General features: G+C 42.0%; 1 protein-coding gene across 2 annotated transcripts in view; it reads left to right on the forward strand.

Annotated features, from left to right (window-relative positions):
* The window catches only part of LOC118386237 (mannosyl-oligosaccharide 1,2-alpha-mannosidase IB), a 136975-nt gene that overhangs the window by 18513 nt on the left and 94302 nt on the right, over nt 1-24160 (forward strand). For both annotated transcript variants that reach the window (XM_035773797.2, XM_035773799.2), the window contains one exon: nt 15384-15645. In XM_035773797.2, the coding sequence (XP_035629690.1) occupies nt 15384-15645 (262 nt within the window). The remainder of the gene's footprint in view (nt 1-15383; nt 15646-24160) is intronic.

Raw genomic sequence — 24160 nt, forward strand, 5'->3', positions numbered from 1 at the left:
CTGTATGTGGACACCCCTTCAAAGTAGTGGATTCGGCTATTTCAGCCACATCCGTTGCTGACCGGTGTATACAATTTGAGCACACAGCAATGCAATCTCATAGACAAACATTGGCAGTAGAATGGCCTTACTGAAGAGCTCAGTGACTTTGAACATTTCACAGTCATAGGATGCCACCTTTCCAACAAGTCAGTTCGTCAGATTTCTGCCCTCTTAGACCATCCCCGGTCAACTGTAAGTGTTATTGTAATTGGAAACGTCTAGGAGCAACAATGGCTCAGCTGAGAAGTGGTAGGCCACACAAGCTCACAGAACGGAACTGCCAAGTGCTGAAGCACGTAGTGTGTACAAATCATCTGTCCTCGGTTGCAACACTCACTACTGAGTTCCAAACTGCCTCTGGAAACAGTGTCAGCACAAGAACTGTTCGTCGGGAGCTTCATGAAATGGTTTTCCTTGGCTGAGCAGCAGCACACAAGCCTAATATCACCATGTGCAATGCCAAGCGTCGGCTGGAGTGACGTAAAGCAGGTAGTGTGACTCTCGCCACTGGACTCTGAAACGGTAAAAACATGTTCTTTGGAGTAATGAATCACATTTCATCTGGCAGACTGACAAACTAATCTGGGTTTGGTGGATGCCAGGAGAACGCTACCTGCCCCAATGTATAGTGCCAACAGTGAAGTTTGGTGGAGGAGGAATTATGGTCTGGGGCTGGTTTTCATGGTTCGGGCTAGGCACCCTTAGTTCCAGTGAAGGGAAATCTTAACCCTACAGCCTACAATGACATTATAGACGATTCTGTGCTTCCAACTTTGTGGCAACAGTTTGGGGAAAGCCCTTTCCTTTTTCAGCATGACAATGCCCCTGTGCACAAAGCGAGGTCCATACAGATATGGTTTGTCGAGATTGGTGTGGAAGAGCTTGACTGGCCTGCACAGAGCCCTGACCTCAACCCCATCAAACACCTTTGTGATGAATTGGAACGTTGACTGCGAGCCAGGCCTGATCTCCCAACATCAGTCCCTGACCTCCCTAATGCTCTTATGGCTGAATGAAAGCAAGTCCCCGTAGCAATGTTCCTACATCTAGTGGAAAGCCTTCCCAGAAGGGTGGAGGCTGGTATACAGTGTATTCTCAAAGTAGTCAGACCCCTTAACTTTTTCCATATTTTCTAACGTTACAGCCTTTTTCTAAAATGGATTAAATGTGTTTTTTTCCCACTCATCAATCTACACACACTATCACACAATGAAAAAAAACAGGTTTTTAGAATTGTTTGCAAATGTATACAACAAAAACTGAAATTTCACTTTTTTACATCTCTTTAACAAAGAAGCTTGATCTGGTTTGAGACACTGAAGTGGACTTTGAACAGTGGACATTATGCATTCTGCACCTCTTGGTATTTAGAACGCCCCTCTTCCACCTGCTTGACATTCATGTATTCCTCGCAAAGAGGGGAACCAATTTCAAATGATCGGAGCATGGGCGTGATTTCCAGAGCAAATGACTGATTCTCAAAATAAATAGGATCTGAAACCAGCGACGATGGCTGCAGTTTGAAGACCCCGGCAAAATGAGAGAGAGGGAAAGACGCTGTGAATCAGCTATCAAATCCTCCGAGCCGCCAGATGTAATTAATTCTATGGAACGGGAGACCAATGGATGAAGTCATTTCCATGGGTGTGAGACACCTGGGTGCAGCGGAAGTGTTTCATGGCATTACATTATTCATGTCAACCCCCAAAACAGCATCTCTACATTTGAAAATCCTCTTTCGCTCACACACTCTGTTCCTCCCCCCCTCTCTCTGTGTTGCTTGCTAGCTAGCTAACCCAGCATGCTGCGCCTTAAATCCCTGTTGTTAATTCCCTTTCCGCTACCTTGTAAATAGTCAGGAGGAAAATTGAGGTGAAAAAAGCGAAGGCTTACCCATTCCCCCCCTAATCCTCATCTAAAGAGCATATGCCTGGTCCAGAACTGGAGATGAGTAACTCTAAACCCTCTGTCCATCTGGACTGATGTTATCAGGACCCACACAGATGGAAAGATGGAACACGACCAAACAGAGAGCTGTGGAGAGGGCAGAAAGTAGGAGAGGGTAGTTATTAGGGATACTGGGGTGTTTGTGTGTGTGTGTGTGTGCCAGGTTTAAGGATATGGGGATTGGGGACACAAACTACTTGGCACAAAGGTATGGAGTCAGGGACACACTTATGTTGGATACTGTTTTGTCTAGTAGCGCAATTTTTCCACAGCATTCTAAATTAAATCATTCTCCCAAAACCACTAATTCCTATGATTCACAGCGTTAACTCTGGAAACAATTTTTTGTGAAGAAATGTTAAATACTGTTTTAATAAGGTTGGTACGAACATGTGGAAATCTGTTGCAGCTCAAGTTGATTACAAAACCCACAATGCAATGCTCTCTCTCTGGGCTGGCTGACTGGCTAGCAAGGTTCTATCTAGTAATCGTAGCTACACACAATAATACCATAATCAATATCAGCATGCGAACACGGCCACCTCTAGCCTTTTGGGGGGCCCTAAGCAAGTTTTGGTTGGGGGGCCACCACCTTGTGGCAAAACATTTCATTAGCCCCCCTCTTGAAGGTGGAGAGAAAAGTTTGTTTTAAAGTTAATTTCCTGCAATTATACACATTTTGCCATGGGGCAGCAGATAGCCTAGTGGTTAGAGCGTTGGGCCAATAACCAAAAGATTGCTGGATCGAATCCCTGAGCTGACAAGGTAAACATTTGTCGTTCTGCCCCAGATCAAGGCAGTTAACCCACTGCTCCCCGGGCGCCGATGACGTGGATGTTGATTAAGGCAGCCCCCCGCACCTCTCTGATTCAGAGGGGTTGGGTTAAATGCGGAGGACACATTTCAGTTGAAGGCATTGTTGTACAACTGACTAGGTATCTCCCTTTCCCATATAATTATTGTTTTGTTTTAAAGGCCTAGTGCAGTCAAAACGTGATTTGTTTTTGTCTTTTATACATCTTTCCACACTGAGGTTGGACTATATTGTAAACTTGATGATAATGCTCTTTTAGTGTAAGAGCTATTTGAAAAGACCACCTGAAACTTCAGCCTGTTTTTAGAGGGATGGAGTTTTGGCCTTCCATGGTGACATCACCTTGTGGAAAATTAGTTAATAGACCAATAAGAAAGAGGGTTCCAAACCTCTCTGCCAATAACGTCAAGTTTTCCCCTCACCACTTAGACCACTCTAAGACAGTCCAAGTGAAATTTTTGCTTGAGAAATTGCTCTCTGCTAAGAAGCTATTTTTTTTTTTTTTTTACCATTTTAATTGAAAACATTGACAGTAAGGTACTTAATTATTTGATATTGAGAACTGCTGCATTGGATCTTTTTTTTAAAGCAAGTTTTCTACAATTCTACACATTTTGCCATGGGGTGGAGAGATGTTCTTTTCAGTTTTAAAACTAATTTCCAGCAATTCTACAGATTTTGTGGTGACTTATTATGTTAATATGATGTGAGTGAGAATGACTAACAAAATCAATGGGGCACCCCTGGAAGTCAGGGCCCCTTAGCACGTGCCTGGTCAGTATTTGACAAAAGTTACTACAAGTTTAGATAAGTGGCTAGACTAACTTACCAGTCTAAAACATGTTAGATGACATGGCTAATTGAGTGACTGTCAGTGACTGACATAAGAGAGAAACTGCTTGTGCACAACCAAATGTTGTAATCACACCTGGTGTATTCTACAATTCTTACTCTCAATAGTAAGTTGATATCCCGACTGAGTTCCAACAACATGCTATTTTATCGTGGCCCCCTAGGGCCCTAAGCAACCGCTTAAGTCGGTGAAAGAATGAGTTGAATAATTTGGTCCACTATACTTTGTCATGACGGTATAGACAGATGGATGTGTTCCAGACAAGTATGCCCATACCATCTATTGGCTGATTGTCAAATCTGGAGTGCAGGTAATTGTTTTAAAAGCGTTATGAAATGTGATGTGTTATTCCATATCTCCAGTGATGGGAACTGTATGATGCGTTACAACACGATTTCCTGATTTCACAAATGGACGCCTTAGAAGTTAAATAATAGTTATTTTACTGACTCATAGACTATCACCAAATTGACAGGCATTTCATGAGTTACATTTCTGGAGTGGATTATCCCTTAAATAGCTTTTTGGGACACATAACATTGTTGACAATAGTAGGGATTGGCAGCTAGCGAATGCTAGACTTCCATCAGGGCCTGTTCTCTTTCTGAAAAGATCCATGTTATCTCATCTCTGGCTCATCTGCTAAACGCTGCAGTGAAAACTCAGGCTCCCTTATATAAAATAAAAAAACTCTTTCCCTGGCTGGCTTTCTTCTCACACAGAATGAGCTCTGATCAAAGCCTAATGGCCATACTGAACAGTACAGTGGTGAAGGCTCTCTGTGGGTAGCTAAGGCAATGAGTCATTCTGCCCCCAGACCACAAGTCTCAGAGAGGCAGAGACCTAATGCTAGCCAGCCCCGGGGAATGAAGGCTCCCTGCTCCTGAAAAAGGTTTGATCCCTGTACCTCAGACACAACCCGAAGCCAGTGACCACTACGCCGACATTTAGATGAGATTGTCCCTGTGTGTGTGAGAGAGGGAAATAGAGGATATATGAACAAGTCTTAAATATACATTGGATGTTCACATAGGCTATCATTAATGGATTCTCTGAAGCTGTGTGAAAAAGCCACAAGCTCCCTGTTAGAGGTCTGCATGGGTATGATTTCTTCTTCTGAGGATCACCACTTTATATGAAGAATGTAAAATGTCAGAATAATAGTAGTGATTTATTTCTGCTTTTATTTATTTCATCACATTCCCAGTGGGTCAGATGTTTACATACACTCAATTAGTATTTGATAGCATTGCCTTAAACGGTTTAACTTGGGTCAGACGTTTCGGGGAGCCTTCCACAATCTTCCCACAATAAGTTGGGTGAATTTTGGCCCATTCCTCCTGATAGCTGGTGTAACTGAGTCAGGTTTGTAGGCCTCCTTGCTCGCACACCCTTTTTCAGTTCTGCCCACAAATGTTCTATAGGATTGAGGTCAGGGCTTTGTGATGGCCACTCCAATACCTTGACTTTGTTGTCCTTAAGCCATTTTGCCACAACTTTGGAAGTATTCCTCCAAACATAAACAATGGTCATTATGGCCAATCTGTTCTATTTTTGTTTCATCAGACCGGAGGACATTTCTCCAAAAAGTACAATCTTTGTCCCCATGTGCAGTTGCAAACCGTAGTTTTTTTTATGGTGGTTTTGGAGCAGTGGTTTCTTCCTTGCTGAGCAGCCTTTTAGGTTATGTCGATATAGGACTCGTTTTACTGTGGATATAGATACTTTGTACCTGTTTCCTCCAGCATCTTCACAAGGTCCTTTGCTGTTGTTCTGGGATTGATTTGCACTTTTCGACCAAAGTACGTTCATCTCTAGGAGACAGAACGCGTCTTCTTCCTGAGCGGTATGACGGCTGCGTGATCCCATGGTGTTTATACTTGCGTATATTATTGTTTGTACAGATGAACTTGGTACCTTCAGGTGTTTGGGAATTGCTCCCAAGGATGAACCAGACTTGTGGAGGTCTACAATTTTTTCTATCAGAAGCTTCTAAAGCCATGACACAATTTTCTGAAATTTTCCAAGCTGTTTAAAGGCACAGTCAACTTAGTGTATGTAAACTTCTGACCCACTGGAATTGTGATACAGTTCATTATAAGTGAAATAATCTGTCTGTAAACAATTGTTGGAAAACTAACTTGTGTCATGCACAAAGTAAATGTCCTAACCGACGTGCCAGAACTATAGTTTGTTAAAAATACATTTGCGGAGTGGTTGAAAAACAAGTTTTAATGACTCCAACCTAAGTGTATGTAAACTTCTGACTTCAACTGTATTGGTTTCTTGATACATTTTGAACTTAAAATGTTTGTTTTTTTTGTCCGCTGTAAACATGACAGACGAAAGCAGCGCAATTGAAGTTGAATTCACCAATGCGAGCGCATCAGGCTGCAATTTGATAAAGTATCTGTTGTCTCATTTTATACTCTCTTGTGTGTCATATTTGGCCCGCTGGCCTTGTTTGACACGTGCCCTAGCTAATTAGCCACGTTATGACTGACTGACTTGTGAGCAATGCTCCTGTTAGTTTGATTGTATTGACATTCCCAGTCGTCCATTTTGTTCAAAATATTGAGTCATTGAAACTGAAACATTGCATCCCGAATGGGTGGAGGCAGCAAACATGAATATGCAAGGCCAGCTGTGATTTACAACCCGAAAGCAATATTTTGTGACTATCAAGAAATGTATTGGTGAATTATATTTATCATGCATTGAACTGCATCTATTTTGCCAAAAATACATTACTGTATGTCATGGAATTGAGTCATACAGAACCTATTTTTAAAACCTCTAAGTTGTTTTTTAAGCATAAACTGGGAATTGTATATATATTTTTTTACTTATGAATGTCTCTGTTTCATATCTGCAAAGTAGTTAAAACACTGTCAGTTCAACTTTAAGCCTTGGTATGATAGAGGCATCATAGAAGTCCATCTCTTTTCCAAAGGTTCATTTCTTTATTTGAATGAACTACAGTCCATGTACAGTGCCTTCGGAAGGTATTCAGACCCATTACATTACAGCCTTATGTTAAAATTGAGAAATTAATAAAAAATCAACTTTCATCTTTCTAAACACTATACCTCATACTGACAAAGTGAAAACATGTTTTCAGAAAGGTTTGAAAATGTATTTAAAAATAAACAGAAATATCTTATTTTCATAAGTATTCAGAACCTTTGGTTTGAGACCCGAAATTGAGCTACAGTGCATCCTGTTTCCATTGATCATGCTCACACACCTGTCTATATAAGGTCCCACAGTTGACAGTGCATGTCAGAGCAAAAACCAAGACATGAGGTCGAAGGAATTGTCCGTAGAGCCCAGAGACAGGATTGTGTCGAGACACAGATCCTGGGTAGGGTACCAAAAAATGTCTGCAGCATTAAAGTTCCCCAAGAACACATTGGCCTCCATCATTCTTAAATGGAAGAAGTTTGGAATAGAGCTAGCGAAAAGGTGACTCCGGGATGCCTACCTTCTCGGCAGAGCTGGAAAGAAAAAGCCATATCTCAGACTGGCCAATAAAAATAAAAGATTAATATGAGATAAGGCACACGGACACCGGACAGAGGAACTCTGCCTAGAAGGCCAGCATCCCGGAGTCGCCTCTTCACTGTTGACGGTGAGACTGGTGTTTTGCGGGTACTATTTAATGAAGCTGCCAGTTGAGGACTTGTGAGGCGTCTGTTTCTCAAACGAAACACTCTAATGTACTTGTCCTTTGGCTCAGTTGTGCACCAGGGCCTCTCACTCTTTCTATTCTGGTTAGAGCCTTCTGGGAAGGGAGGAGTACACAGTGTTGTACAAGATCTTCAGTTTCTTCTCAATTTCTCACATGGAATAGCTTTAATTTCTCAGAACAAGAGTAGACTGACGAGTTTCAGAAGAAAGTTAATTGTTTCCTGGCCATTTTGAGCCTGTAATTGAACCCACAAATGCTGATGCTCCAGATACTCAACTAGTCGAAAGAAGACCAGTTGTATTGCTTTTTTAATCAGGACAACAGTTTTCAGCTGTGCTAACATAATTGCAAAAGGGTTTTCTAATGATCAATTAGCCTTTTTAAAATGATAAACGTGGATTAGCTAGCACAACGTGCCATTGGAACACAGGAGTGATGGTTGCTGATAATGGGCCTGTAGATATTCCATAAAAAAATCTGCCATTTAGCACTACAATAGTAATTTCAACATTAACAATGTCTACATTGTATTTCTGATCAATTTGATATTTTAATGGACCAACAATGTGCCTTTCTTTCAAAAACAAGGACATTTCTAAGTGACCCCAAACTTTTGAATGGTAGTCTATGTAAATTTGATATTTTTTTATTTTAAATTTTTATACAATTTTGCAAAAATGTCTAAACCTGTTTTTGCTTTCATTATGGGGTATTTTGTGTAGATTTGATGGGGGACAATAAACAATTTTATAATAAGGCTGTAACATAACAAAAAAATTCTAGGTATTTGAATAAATTCTGAAGACACTGTACATCTCATCCTCGGATTTCTTAATTTTTTTTTTACAGATAAGACATCTTGTATTTACCAAAAAACATGATTTGAATATGCTAAAAGACTCATATTGATTTCCTTCTGAGGAATATGAATAGGAAGATACAATTTAGAAATGAATTTTATGTCTGCCTTGATTTCTTCCCAGATAACACTAATAATCTCTGTCAAATATGGAGCAAACTTGGGGGAGTACTACAAATGAGGAAGGGGAAAATATCTGTGATACTTGTCATTGGTGCTCGTACAATCTGAAACATGTTGCAATTTAAGATTCTACATAGAGTATATTATACCCCTGTACGTGCAATAAAATGTATACAGAAATGTCCTACCTATGCTGGAGATGTAAGAAACAAAAGGGGACTATTTTCCATATGTTGTGGGCCTGTCCAGAGTAATCTAATTATTGGGACCGCATAATATTGTTTAGATCTCAGTGTATATCAATCAACTTTACCAGGGCAATACAAGTTTAGTTGACTTCTATCAACAGAAGTTGTGTAATTTAGCCCTTATATCGGCAAAGAAATGTATTGCTCTGCATTGGGAGTCACCCGATTCTCTAACAGTTGCCCATAGGTTTGTGTAATTATTGCGCTAGATAGTGTGCGTTATAATATAATCTGCAAACCCAGGATATTTTTATGCATGTGGGCAGAATACCTGGAATATGTTCAATGTAAAGGGTTTAATGTATGAATTTGTACAGTCCCTAAAATAACTAAATGCTTACTGACTAACAATCTTTGTGGAAGGGTGCCTCCGGGTCTGGCCCTCGTGGCCCCGGGTGCTTGGTCCCTCCCGGCTCTAGCACACCAGATCCAACTAGCCATTTAACTAGTAAACCTTGGATCTGAGGGGTCTGTTGTGCTGCTGTCAGGATGGATCGGTATGTGGAGTGGCCTAGGGGCGCCAGGGCCGGTGTGAGAGGCACCGTCGCAGACTATTAAATAACTCTGCAGGTGAGGAAATAAGACAGATGGAGCTACTTAGGAAAAGCTCATGATAGATAAATTAATTGAAATGTACCACTAAATCTAGGCCAATAAGTATACTTCAACAACCTAATGTAGGCCAATAAGTGCAAATACCTAGAGCAAATACCAATGTTTGAGTAATTGTACTTCTATTTTATTATAATTATTTGTTTTGTTTGTTTTTGCTTGGTTTCTTGTGTTGTTATTTATGTTCATGACTTGCTTGGTATGATTTGTCTGCTGCTTTCCCATCCATAGGATAGAGATGTGAGGGAGGGTGGGGTTGAGGGGGAGAGGGTAGATGGGGAAATTGGCGTGAGGTTAAAAGTGGCTTGATGGGCAAGAAAAAAACAATACATCCTGTAGGATGAATTACTGTTCAATTGTATTATATGTCATTGTAAAACATTTAATAAATAAAAAAGATGATGAAATGCCATTGGAAGAGGTTAATGAAAGCAGGAAGTGATTATGACTGGAGGCACTAATCAGTAAGGTGGATGTGATTGCTCTGGTCTGATGAAGGAAACATGCAGGTTAGGCAGGGCGCTTGATTGCTCGGGCCTGGGCTCACGTCTTTGTCAAGATAAATGAGTCAGGCAGATGTTGACATGCTCTTAATTGAGTGTTTGACATTATGAGCCTCGCATGAAATCACTGTGACGCTAGAGTGACTCAGAATGGCTCCGAGGAGGAGAGAGCGAGGGATGAGGGAGTGAGCACAAGAAAGGGCTAGGTTCAGGCAGATTAATGGGTGAATCCATTACCACAAGAGTATTTGTGCGTCCATTAGGCCCGGTGCTGTGTAGTAATGTTTCCTGTCGTCATCCTGGCCTTTCCCTCTCACAGGTCCTCCTCTGGCGCCATTAGAGCACAGTGGGGGGCTGAAAACACACTCTCATTTCACACTGCTTGCCATGTCACACTCACACACAGTGTTTCCCTTTGCCGGTAATTGCCAGCTTTTGGCTAATAACAAAAAAAAAAAGCTGATTAATAAAATTGTTGCCGGCCAAATTGACCGGGAGAAAAAACAATCCCAATGCAAAATAATGCTTTTTATTTATTCGATGGAAATACATTTGACCGTCATGCTTTTCGGTCTATAAATTAATTTGCTAAATTTAGTGGAATTAAATTGGTGCGTGTGTATTTTTTAGTTAGTCATCATGTGTCTTATTTATCACATGTGCACAGCATATTTTGAGCGGACTATCACTTGTCAGACCGCGCTAGAGATGCTGCTGCAGCTCCTCAACTTGTTGCTACTGGAGTGAAACGTGCTTTTATAAGCTCAGTCATTGTGCAACAATTCTAACAAATCGTGTGTTAAAAACAATTTTGATGGCCACGATTTAAAAAGCGCTACTGTTTTTATTTCTCTGGTAATTGAATCCCGCCTCCCATTCGCCATTAAAGTGCATAGGCAACGGTAGGCAGGCTATCAGTGCATCACCCACCACTTTGCAATGTGACCTGAAGGCAGTATGCATTTTGAAAACATACTTAATTGTACACGTACTTAACATTTTAACATATTGTGAGGCATGTCTTAACTTGCTTCAAAGTAGCCTAGGCAAAATCCAACCATAGAAACATGGTGGCAATTATTTTATAAAGACTTCCTCATATGCTGCTGATACCAGCATTGCTCTCTTGTTCTATTGGTTTTCTTATCAACTTTATTTCATTGTCCAGAAGCCAAACGCACAATCCTAGTCATATTGGCGTCCCATCCTAGTTGTTGCATCTTTAGATTCCCCCTCTAAGTTTCTAACAGAGATGTTGATCTCTGTCACATATGGAACTGCTCTCATTAGATGTGCTGTTTAGCACAGTGTTTTCCCACGAATTGCATTTTGGCAAATGTTTGGAAATCACATTTTATTGGCTACTTCATTACAGGAGTTGCATGTTCTGTTAAGATGAATTACCATAATCTAAAAGTGATTTCTGCAATTCTGAGCACTGTGGGTGAACGCCCTAATGGGTTTACACCAATTCATATGGGTCTGGTAAGTTTCTCAAATGGCCGGTATATTAAAATCTTCCCGGTCACGTTGTCAGTGGCCACATTGTCCTAACGTAAAACCCTGTAAACCCTCATGACCGCAATAGTCAGTCAGTGAACATATCACACTAAATAGCACATACATATCATATAGGAGTATATGTTTGTGAGGACGTACTCATAAATACATAGGACTCCAGCCCTCCAGTGGGATAGAACTGCCAGGACGGTGTCTTTATCTGGACTGAGTCAGTTCTAACCACACACAGTGTAAACACATTTCCTATCAATTAAAGTCTGCAGATAGACACACATACCGACATGAAAATGTATTCATGTTTTGAGTTGAGCGTTATGTAAGTAGTGTGGAGCTGTTATTTTGGTCCTGAAGAGTGGATCGGCACACATTAGGGAACTGTATGGTAATGAAACACAACAGACCTTCACTGTGTCTATTCTGGCAGCCAGTTTACTCTTAAAGAAGGGTAATTAGTATAAAATGCCTGTCTGTCTTGGTGAATTAGTGGCTGCGGTGAAATGGCTCATATCTGTGCTACAGTAGGTGATCCCTAACCCCCCTTCCCCCAATGGTCTCTTCCATTCTCCTCTCCCATCTTTTCTTCTAGCTCTTCATTGTGCAGCTGTCTCTCCTCTGCCAGCCTGAGGGCTCATCTTGAGTGAAGTGAGCTGTAATGGCAGATGTCATCAACACACGTCTCCATTCCCACAGTATCCACCTGACCCTTTTTTTTTAGCTCTCTGTAATCTCTATGTCGCTCCCTTCTTATTTTTCCTCTTTTCTCTTTGCCCTGCATTTTTATACTTTTTTCACTGTATCCCTGAGTCTCTTGCTCCCTCCTGCCTGCCTGGCGTGGGGTCAGGTTGTACTTTGTATTGCAGCTGCTAAAATGGATGGCTTTTAGTGTTCTGTTCTCTCCCTTTCTCTCACACACGTCCCCTGCTCTCAGTCAGGGTTCGGCCCTCAGTTTCTCAGCCAGCATCTCCAGGGCCCCACAGCTGAGTCCACACACACATTAGACATCTTGTCCCCTCGCGCAGGTCATGTGGAATGACAATATTTCACTTCTCTTTTCTCTTTTGTATTAGAAAGCTGTCTCCTGCCTCTTGTTACCTAGGATAGGGTAAGTAAGGGTAGGTAATCCTTCTCCCCCCCCCAACAAGATTTAGATGCAAGTGGCTGTTCCACTGGTTGTCATAAGGTGTATGCACCAATTTGTAAGTCGCTCTGGATAAGAGCGTCTGCTAAATGACTTAAATGTAAAATGTAAATGTTGTTGTTGGGTCATTCTATATGATTTCAATCACTTTCTGACTGCACCACTTTTGATTTTAGAATTCAAATAGTGTATTCGGAAAGTATTTCAGACCCCTTGACTTTTTCCATATTTTGTTGCGTTACAGCCTTATTCTAAAATTGATTAAATTGTTGTTTTCCCCTCGTCAATCTACACACAATACCCGGTAATGACCAAGCAAAAACAGGTTTTTATAAATGTTTTCCAATGTGTTAAAAGTAAAAAACTGAAATATCACATTTACATAAGAATTCAGACCCTTTACTCAGTACTTTGTTGAAGTGCTTTCGCAGCGATTACAGCCTATAGTCTTCTTGTGTATGATGCTACAAGGCACACCTGTATTTGGGGAGTTTCTCTCATTCTTCTCTGCAGTTCCTCTCAAGCTCTGCCAGGTTGGATGGGGAGCATCGCTGCACAACTTTTTTCAGGTCTCTCCAGAGATGTTAGATGGGATTCAAGTCTGGGCTCTGGCTGGGCCGTTTAAGGAGATTCAGAGACTTGTCCCGAAGCCATTCCTACGCTGTCTTGGCTGTGTGCTTAAGGTCGTTGCCCTGTTGGAAAGTGAACCTACGCCCCAGTCTGAGGTCCTGAGTGCTCTGGAGCAGGTTTTTTATCAAGGATCTCTCTGTACTTTGCTCCGTTTATCTCTCCCTCAATCCTGATTAGTCTCCCAGTCCCTGCCTCTGAAAAACATCCCCACAGCATGATGCTGCCACCACCATGCTTCACCGTAGGGATGGTGCCAGGTTTCCTCCAGGCGTGACTCTTGGCATTCAGCCAAAGAGTTCAATCTTGGTTTCATCAGACCAGATAATCTGTTTTTTCATGGTTTGAGAGTCCTTTAGGTGCCTTTTGGCAAACTCCAATTGGGCTGTCATGTGTATTTTACTGAGGAGTGGCTTCCGTCTGGCAACTCCACCATAAAGCCCTGATTGGTGTAGTGCCGCAGAGATGGTTGTCCTTCTCCCATCTGTACAGAGGAACTCTGGAGCTCTGTCAGTGACCATCGGGTTCTTGGTCACCTCCCTGACAAAGGCCCTTCTCCCCCGATTCCTCAGTTTGGCTGGGTGGCCAGCTCTAGGAAGACTCTTGGTGGTTCCAAACTTCTTCCAAGTAAGAATGATGGAGGCCATTGTGTTCTTGGGGACCTTTATTGCTGCAAACATTTTTTGGTACCCTTCCTCGACACAATCCTGTCTCGGAACTCTACGGACAATTCCTTCAACCTCATAGCTTGATTTTTGCTCTGACATGCACTGTCAACAGTGGGACCTTTATATAGACAGGTGTGGCTTTCCAAATCATGTCCAATCAAGTTGTAGAAACATCTCAAGGATGATCAATGGAAACAAGGTGCACCTGAGCTCAATTTTGAGTTTCACAGCAAAGGGTCTGAACACTTATGTAAATAAGAAACATTTTTTTTTAAGTATAAAAAAAAAAAATGTATACGTTTGCAAAAATGTCAAACTGTATTCGCTATGTCATTATGGGGTATTGTGTGTGGATTGATTAGGGATTTGTTTTTAAATTCCATTTTAGAATAATGGCTGTAACATAAGAAAATGCATTGTAGAACATCCCTGTTTTATAGTCTCCAACAATGGTATATTATAGAACAGCAAGAGGACAGGATTGAAAGAGGAACATATATTGTCGACGTTGCAGCTGCTTCTTTGTCCTGAAGTAGGCCTTGCAGGCAAAGTGTTAATGGTAAAATGTCTCCTTTTGATCCTTTTGTGTATTTACTTTTCCACAGTACATGGCTCCAGGGAATATCCTAAGGCTTGACCATGTAGCCTAAATCTTTACTTAACTTCTTATGGGGCAGGTAGGTGGGACGGTAGCGTCAATAAAGCTTAACTTCTTGTTAATCCAGCCGCTGTGTCTGATTTCAAAAAGGCTTTACAGCGAAAGCACACCATGCGATTATCTGAGGACAGTGCCCCGCATACAAAAACATGAAAAACATTTTTCAACCAGGCAGGTTTGACACAAGTCAGAAATAGCGATATAATAAATGCCTTACCTCTGAAGATCTTGTCTGTTGGCTCTCCAAAAGGTCCCAGTTACATCACAAATGGTCCTTTTGTTTGATAAAGTCCTTCTTTATATCCATAAAAACATCAGTTTAGCTGGCGCGCTTCATTCAATAATCCACCGGTGTCCCTCCTTCAAAATGCATACAAAATGAATCCCGAACGTTACCAATACACTTATCCAAACAAGTCAAACAACATTTATAATCAAATCTCCGGTACCCTAATACGTAAATAAACAATACAATTTAAGACGGAGAATAGTATGTTCATTACCGGAGATAAATAACAAAGAACGAGCATGGAAACACTACAGCCAAAATGGAAGACACTTAGAAAAACTACAAATTATAGCTCATTTTTCCAAAAAACAGCCTGAAACTCTTTCTAAAGACTGTTGACATCTAGTGGGAAGCCCTAGGAACTGCAATCTGGGAGGACTTAATGTACTCATAATAAACATGAAAGCCATTAGAAACAGTGGTAGGCTGAAATTATTTGTTGTTGTTGGAAGGTTTGTCCTCGGGGTTTCGGCTGCCATATCAGTTCTGTTAAACTCAGACATTATTTAAACAATTTCAGAAACTTTAGGGTGTTTTCTATCCAAATCTACCAATTATATGCATATCCTAGTAACAGGCAGTTTACTTTGGGCACACCTTTCATCCAGACGTGAAAATACTGCCCCCTACCTAAGAAAGGTTAACTTTACCATTGTATGACAATGTTTGAATCTTACTGTTTGGTGCCCACTTCCTGCTGTACCTTTTAGGTGCCCACTTCCTGTCTGAGGTTATTCACTTCCTGGTTATGTTGTAACCTGTGTGCTGACTTCCTGTTGTGCCCCTTTAGGGAGGAGGAGGAGAGCCTGCGCGATAAGATTCGTGTGGACCACGAGCGTGCGCTGCAGGAAGCCAAGGAGAAGCTGAGGAAGTCCCGGGACGAGCTGCGGGCTGAGATCCAGACGGAAAAGAGCAAGGTGGTGGAGGACCTAAAGAAGAAGAAGGAGGTGCCCAAGCCCCTGCCCCCTGTCCCCATGCCCAAGGTGGTGGGGGTCAACGATGGAGACCCCGTGGAGCCTGACGTCAAGGAAAAACGAGACAAGATCAGAGAGGTGAGGCAGAAGGAGGGAGAAGGGGTGGGGTTGGGGGGTGTGGATGAGTGTGTGTGTGTGCCGGTGTGCATGTCCTTATCTTTGTCTTTTGTCTGTCCCTATGTCACGGTCTTCTCTGTGTGAAAGGGAGATCTAGGAGACAGAGATGTGTCTGATAGTTCAGATGCTCTTTCTGCGATGCTGAGTAGGGACCGACACACAAACAGCCAACCTGAGACCGTTTTCCCCCATCCGTCCATTCATCCAGATAATTACCTCTATCATGCCTTTCTGAATGCTTAGTCAGAACACTTACTGCGGCACGAGGCAAGCCCATTTGCTCTAAACCTTGCTTTTGTCTCCCAATGAGCCTTTTGTTCCCTCATAATTATCATTCAGAGAGTATGCTGCCTGCCTTACACTCATAGCTATACGGCGGCTGCCTGATTACTTTGTGATTGTGAGCACCAATCATATCTCTACAGAACAAAGGCCAACTGTCATCAACAGCAATTTTTTCAAGGAGGGAGGATGGCTATGTGTCGTGCTATTGCAAAATGTTGTAAAATCTTGCGAGACTCTTCATGAACCACTTTTAGTTACTCCTTGTCTGTCACAAATTGTCTAACCAATCTTGTCATGGAATGGGAATGTGACACACCATCTGTCCAACCAATATCGTCCCTGGAATCATCTCTGCCTTATAATGTTTCTACTTGGACATGTAGCCTTGCTCAAGGGCACGTCGACAGATTTTTCACCTTGTCGGCTCCGGTGATGGCCCAACACTAACCGCTAGGCTAACTGCCAATCATGTCACTGGGTCTTGAAAAATATCTGACTTAAATGTGAACACAAACTAAATGCAGAGGGGATATTGTGTGTAATTGTCATGCCACTCAGCCGTTGTCCCTAGAAATAGAACCATCTTCAATGTTCAGATTCCCACCATATACACTACATGACCAAAAGTATGTGGACACTTGTTGAACATCTCATTCCAAAATCATGGCCATTAATAGGAGTTGGTCCCCCCTTTGCTGGAGTTGGTCCCCCCCTTTGCTGCTTTAACAGCCTCCACTCTTCTGGGAAGGCTTTCCACTAGATGTTGGCACATTGCTGCGGGCACTTGCTTCCATTCAGCCATGAGCATTAGTGTGGTCGGGCAGTGATGTTGTGCGATTAGGCCTGGCTCGCAATTGGCGTTCCAATTCATTCCAAAGGTGTTCGATGGGGTTGAGGTCAGAGCTCTGTGCAGGCCAGTCAAGTTCTTCCACACAATCTCGACAAACCATTTCTGTATAGACCTCGCTTTGTGCACGGGTGCATTGTCATAGTAAAACAGGAAAGGGCCTTCCCCAAACTGTTGCCACAAAGTTGGTAGCATAGAATTGTTTAAAATGTAATTGTATGCTGTAGCACTAAGATTTCCCTTCAATGAGCCTAGCACAAACCATGAAAAACAGCCCCAGACCATTTCTCCTCCTTTACAGTTTGCACTATGCATTCTGGCAGGTAGCGTTCTCCTGGTATCTGCCAAACCCAGATTTGTCCGTCGGACTGCCAGATGGTGAAGCACGATTCATCACTCCCAAGAATGCGTTTCCACTGCTCCAGAGTCCAATGGCGGCAAGCTTTAAACCACTCCAGCCGACACTTGGCATGGCGCACTGTTATCTTAGGCTTGTGTGTGGCTGCTCAGCCATGGAAACCCATTTCATTAAGCTCCCGACGAACAGTTCTTGTGCTGACGTTGCTTCCAGAGGCAGTTTGGAACCCGATAGTGAGTGTAGCAACCGAGGACAGACTATTTTTACAAGCTAGCCACTTCAGCGCTTGGCGGTCCTGTTCTGTGAGCTTGTGTGGCCTATGACTTCATGGCTGAGCTGTTGTAGCTCCTAGATATTACAGTTGACTGGGGCAGCTCTAGCAGGACAGACATTTGACAAACTGAGTAGTTGGAAAGGTGGCATCCTATGACGGTGCCACGTTGAAATTCACTGAGGCCATTCTATTGCCAATGTTTTTTTTATTTACATTTTTTTATTTGACTAGGCAAGTCAATTAATTAAGAACAAATTCTTATTTTCAATGATGACCTACGAACAGTGGGTTATCTGCCTTGTTCAGGGGCAGAATGACAGATTTTTACCTTGTCAGCTCAGGGATTCGATCTTGCAACCTTTCTGTTACTAGTCCAAGTCTCCAACCACTAGGCTACCCTGCCGCCCCATGGTAGTTGGTCTATGGAGATTGCCTGGCTGTGTGCTCGATTTTATACACCTGTCAGCAACGGTTGTGGCTAGAATAGCCGAATCCACTAATTTGAAGGGGTGTCCACATACTGTTGTATATGTAGTGTACCATATCTCCTCCACCATATTCATTTTTCCTATTGGGACCAGAGCAGAAATGCTTGCAGGGATTTTTATGCCATTGAAATCGTTCCATATATATGTAAAAAAAAAAAAATGCTTTCAGTGTAAACTTGAATGATTAAAACCAGATTTAAAGTACAGTACCAGTCAACATTTTGGACACCTACTCATTCCAGGGTTTTTCTTTATTTTTACTATTTTCTACATTGTAGAATAATAATGAAGATATCAAAACTATGAAATAACACATGGAATAATGTAGTAACCAAAAAAGTGATGAACAAATCAAAATATATTTTATATTTGAGATTCTTCAAAGTAGCCACCCTTTGCCTTGGTGACAGCTTTGCACACTCTTGGCATTCTCTCAACCAGCTTCACCTGGAATACTTTTCCAACAGTCTTGAATGAGTTCACACATTGGAGAAATGTGATGAATTGCAGTAAATTTGCTTAAATATAACATTTCTCTTCACCGCCAAGATAGGGGTCCTCTACAATAACAGAAAGGCCTGTGTTGTACTGCATTTATAAAGAGATATGTGTATGTGTGGTATTCCCCATGGAGCTGGGTACTGTAACTGTAAAGCCCTGATAAATCGATAGCGTAATTAGGTGGCCCATAAAGACCGTAGAGAAGAGGATGAGGCCACCCTCCTCCTCTCTCCCTGCCCCCATCTCTCTCTCCATGAGCAATCCCCACAGTACATAGCAAATGGCCCTGTGTGATCCTTAATATGATCCATATGACACCACTCTATCCAAGATGGTGTGTTTAAATATCACACGTCTCCTTTAGGGTATGATAAAGCGCTCTCCCCAATTCAATTCAAAGGGCTTTATTGGCATGGGAAACATATGTTTACATTGCCAAAGAAAGTGAAATGGATAATAAACAAAAGTGAAATAAACAAATAAAAAATTATCAGTGAACATTACACTCACAACAGTCAAAGGAATAGAGACATTTCAGATGTCATATTATGGCTATGTACAGTGTTATAACAATGTGCAAATAGTTCAAGTACAAAATGGAAAATAAATATAATTATGGGTTGTACTTACAATGGTGTTTGTTCTTCACTTGTTGCCGTTTTCTTCTGAAAACAGGTCACAAATCTTGCTACTGTGATGGCACAATGGTATTTCACCCAATAGATATGAGAGTTTATCAATATTTGTTTTTGTTTTCGAATTCTTTGTGGGTCTGTGTAATCTAAGGGAAATATTTGTCTCTGTGGTCATACTTTTTGCAGCTCAGTTTCCACCTCATTTTGTGTGCACTGTGCACATAGCTTGTCTTCTCTTAATTTCTAGATGCACCCATCCCGTTACCGGGAACATTTTCGTCAACATCCGCTGAATTACTAAAAATAGTGCAATGTAGCAAAACACAGCTTAGCTTGTTGTTAATCCACATGGCGTGTCAGATTTCAAAAAAGCTTTTTGGCGAAAGCATACCAAATGTTTATGTAAGGACATCTCTTTCAGCAGACAAAACATTAAACAGCTAGCAGCCAAGTAGATTGGTCACGAAAGTCAGAAAAGCAATAAAATGAATCACTTACCTTTGATGATCTTCGGATGATTGCACTCACGAGACTCCCAGTTACACAAATGTTCCTTTTGTTCCATAAAGATTATTTTGATCCAAAATACCTCCATTTGGTTGGTGCGTTATGTTCAGAAATCCACAGGCTCGAGCGGTCACGACGGGGCAGACAAATTCCAAATAGTATCCGTAAAGTTCGTAGAAACATGTCAAACATTTTTTTATAATCAATCCTCCGTTTGTTTTTACAATATATAATCAATAATATTTAAACGGGGACTGTAGCTTCTTCAATAGGACAGAGAGAGAAAATGTCTGCTCCAAGCTGTTGCGCATTCAAAACACTGCTGGCACCCAGCCATCCAATGACGCGATGTAATCTTTCTCGCTTATTCTTAAAAATAAAAGCCTGAAACTATGTCTAAAGACTGTTCACACCATGGGGAAGCCATAGGAAAAGGAATCTGGTTGATATCCCTTTAAATGGAGCAACGGCAGGCAATGGAACAGAGAGCTTTCAGGAAAAACAGCACGTCAGGGTTGGATTTCTCAGGTTTTCGCCTGCAATATCAGTTCTGTTATACTCACAGACAATATTTTGACAGTTTTGGAAACTTTTAGAGTGTTTTCTATCCTAATCTGACAATTATATGCATATTCTAGATTCTGGGCCTGAGAAATAGGCAGTTTCTTTTGGGTAGGTTTTTCATCCAAACATCAAAATACTGCCCCCTACACTCAACAGGTTAAGAGCCGCGTGTGCTTTCACGCTCCCGGCATGGCCATCTGTCATACCCAACCACAGTGTAATGACACTGATTTCTCATAAATGTAATAAAATTGTATTCGTCACATGCTTCGTAAAGGAAAGAGAGACATAATGCTAACTTACAGGCCTTCCCAACAATGTAGAGAGAAAGATCATAGAAAAGTAAAATGCATAAATAAATCTAATAACAAATACACAATTCGTAATGATAACTTGGCCATATACAAGGGGTACCGAGTCGATGTACAAATAAAATGGTTACTTACAAGCCCTTATTAACCAACAATGCAGTTAAGAAAATATTTACTAAATTAACTAAAGTAAAAAAGTTACACAATGACGAGGCTATATACAGGGGTTACCGGTACCGAGTCAATGTGTGGGGGTACAGGTTAGTCGGCGTAATTGAGATAATCTGTATATGTAGGTAGGGGTAAAGTGACTATGCATAGATAATAAACAGCGAGTAGCAGCAGTGTAAAAAAAGGGGGATCAATGCAAATAGTCAGAGTAGCCATTTGATTAACTGTTCAACAGTCTTATGGCTTGGGGGTAGAAGCTGTTAAGGAGTCTTTTTGGACCTAGACTTAGCGCTCCGGTACCACTTGCCGTGTGGTAGCAGAGAGAACAGTCTGACTAGGGTGGCTGGAGTCATTGACAATTTTTAGGGCCTTCCCCTGACACTGCCTGGTATAGAGGTCCTGGATGGCAGGAAGCTTGGCCCCAGTGATCCTATTACACTGCCTGGTATAGAGGTACCAGATTGCAGGAAGCTTGGCCCCAGTAATGTACTGGGCCGTACGCACTACCCTTTGCGGTAGGATGACGTGCATATGCCATACCAGGTAACAATGCCAACCAGTCAGGATGTTTTTTAGGATGAATTACTTCTCACTCTGAAGCACCATTCTGTGTTATTTGTGAAACAGAAAAGTAATCACCGCCAATGCATCTATAGAATAAGTAAATATGAGAAAACAAGATCCATTCCCCACATCACAGCCTAATTCCCCATCTAACACGACTCTTCACTCTGCAACAGATTAATCTCAAGAGAGCCAATCTAGGTTTCTGCTCTGTGTGATACACACTGTAGTACGCTATGCCCATCTGATACCGCCCTATATCCCCAGAAGAGAAGCACTATCTGGTGACCAGCATCCATAATTCATGAGAATGTATGCCTCTATACATTATGTATGGATGTCATGGATCTATATTTCAACACTGTCCTCTCTGCTGGAACCCACCTCGGTAAGTGTGGACTTGTTTGGCCCCGCTATTTCATTACCATTTTGGTGTCATTTAGCACATCTCTGAAATGGAGGTGGTGAAAAGAAAGGGAGATGGGTGGAAAAGACCCGTTTGTATTCCAGGCCAACCATAGCAGCTAAATGCTAAGTATAAGCCTAAGAAGCAGGGTGGTGCTACGTTTGATTAGTGCTGGGCTGATGGAGAGAATGTGACAGGAATTGGCACAGGACAAAACAACCCCCAATTCTGCTCACCTCGGGACTGTTGCCACGGTAGCGCACCTCAGTGTTGTTATCTCAGTATGTGGTGTTTGAACAGATTAAACGGAAGCAGGGAAAATACTTTATCCTGCCTGGATTAGCGTGAGAGATGAGAGAGGTAGAAATGGATAGACTTGGGCACTATCGAAATTGTCATACATTCATACCGACCGTGTGCCATACCGGGATATCCAGTAATACTGGCACTGAACACAAGGGGATCTGTTTTCAAACCCCACTAATCCAAAGTTTACCAATGCTAACAAGTATATGTAAAATCTCATAGAGAATGCAAACTAAATGCTAACAAGCACATTGCAAACATTTTTATACAGTCTGACCTAAACTTTACAAGTATACTAGTAACCAAAAAATGCTACTCTGCTGCACACACAAAACAATCAGGGAGGAGATTTTCTGCTGTTACCAAGCGACTAACTAGCGACCAACTAGCAACTAAATTAGCAAACCAAATGCACAACTGCAGAGCATTAAGCATTTTTTTTTTTTTTACTGTTAACTTAATAGTTTTAAGATATCTAGAAGGCAAGTATTTAGTCTTAAATTCCGTACTGTAACTAGATCACATGACGTATACTGCACAACAGTGAGTCTCGGTCTCTCATCATTGTGTGCTTGTAAACCAACATCACGTGACTGGGGACTACCGGTAACCTTCATAATGAAAAATGATGTGACAGGTTAAATGAAGAATGCAATCTTCTTTATCTCATAACGTATTGTATGAGTTGACTGCAGGTATTTACTTAAAAAGTACCTAAAAATATTCAACTGTTTAACAGTGTTGACGCCTAGAAACGGAGAAGTTTTTTTGTTCCGTGTTGTCATCTTACTGGGTTGCGTACCTGCCTTCATGTGTCTAGGGGTTTGACGGCTTCACAATTGTTTTTATGAGGCCGACTCTGTGTGACGCTGAGTGGTGTGTGTTTGAGAAGAGGTAGGAGACTGCACGCAAGATAACTTCTTTGTTTCACAATTTTTATGGTTTATTTTTAGTCGTTACATTTCTGTTGCCCCATAAAACGTAATGTTCTCCCTATTGTATAGTATTTCTACTTGCCTGACCCAGACAATCTCGTCATGACAATGCAATAATCCATTTAGTATCCTTTCAGCTCGAACAATACGTAGTACTGGGAAATGGGAACGGGATTGTGGTGTCCATGCCTTCTCTGTATGTGGCTGCCTTTTGAAACACTCAATGACAGGTGAACTCTCTGGCTCTAATTTATAAACTATATTCTCTTAGGGAGCATCTGCAAATGGACAGCCTTTGATCCATGGTCCTCTCACCACTCGTTAGGGACCGTTCAGTCTTGGCAGGGAGAGTGAGAGGAAAAGAGTGTTTCTTTGTTTAGCGTGTTTGCCAGGCTCTCTGGGACCTATAGAGGTCAGAAGAGGGGTGTGGTGTGTTGGCCTGCGATACAAGGAGCCCTGGGGGGAGAGGACTGGGGAGCACAGGGACCACCACTTCAGTGCCAGGTTCATGGCTGACCATATACCCAGCATGTGAGAGAGAACGAGGGGGCGAGGGAAGGGGCATAGTGGTGCAGACAGTACCCAAGGTCGGAGAGACAGGGAGAGGGAGGTAGAATATCAGTTAATTTATCCCAAAGAAAAGTCACAGCAGTGTAGAGAGAAAGTGCCAGAGGGAATGGGCCCAGGGAGGTTTAGAGCATGGTCATTCATTTGAAGGCAAAAGCTTCTCAACCAAAAAAGGTGACTTTTTAAACATTATCTACTTTAATATTTTACTACTACCCAAACTTGTTCACCTGACTGCCCTGTTTACTGGCTGTGATTTGTATGATGTAGGGTGTAGTTCCTGAACCGACCACTAGTTGTGCTTCCATGTTCACACATTGTGACTGGGTCTGAAACCATGATGAGCGTTCTCAGTGGTGAGATCAGTGTGAGAGGACCATATGTTACAATGGAACAGCAGCCGTATCATCCTCTGTTATCTGTTAGGACCCGATGCTAAGAGCTGTTAAAGGGGCCATCTGAGCTACTTTACTGTCTTCTTTTAAAGGGAATTTATCACCCTGCCTGGGTGCCATGAATGTATTTACAGCAGTCACATTTTCACTGCCCTCATGCATCTTCTGAAGGGCCGTCCGTTAGAGCAGATAGGATCCGCTGGTGGGGGAAGGCTGGAGGGAGATTTTAAATCAATCAGGCTGACTCCAGAGGTTACCCAGGGCAGCACATTCATAACTCCAGACACAGCTCCCCAAAACTCCAGAGCACTGCAGTAGTTCCGATCGCTTCTCAAGATAATTCCGAGCCCCACCCGATATGA

This window comes from Oncorhynchus keta, chromosome 7 (genome assembly GCF_023373465.1).
Source record: "Oncorhynchus keta strain PuntledgeMale-10-30-2019 chromosome 7, Oket_V2, whole genome shotgun sequence".
NCBI lineage: Eukaryota > Metazoa > Chordata > Actinopteri > Salmoniformes > Salmonidae > Oncorhynchus > Oncorhynchus keta.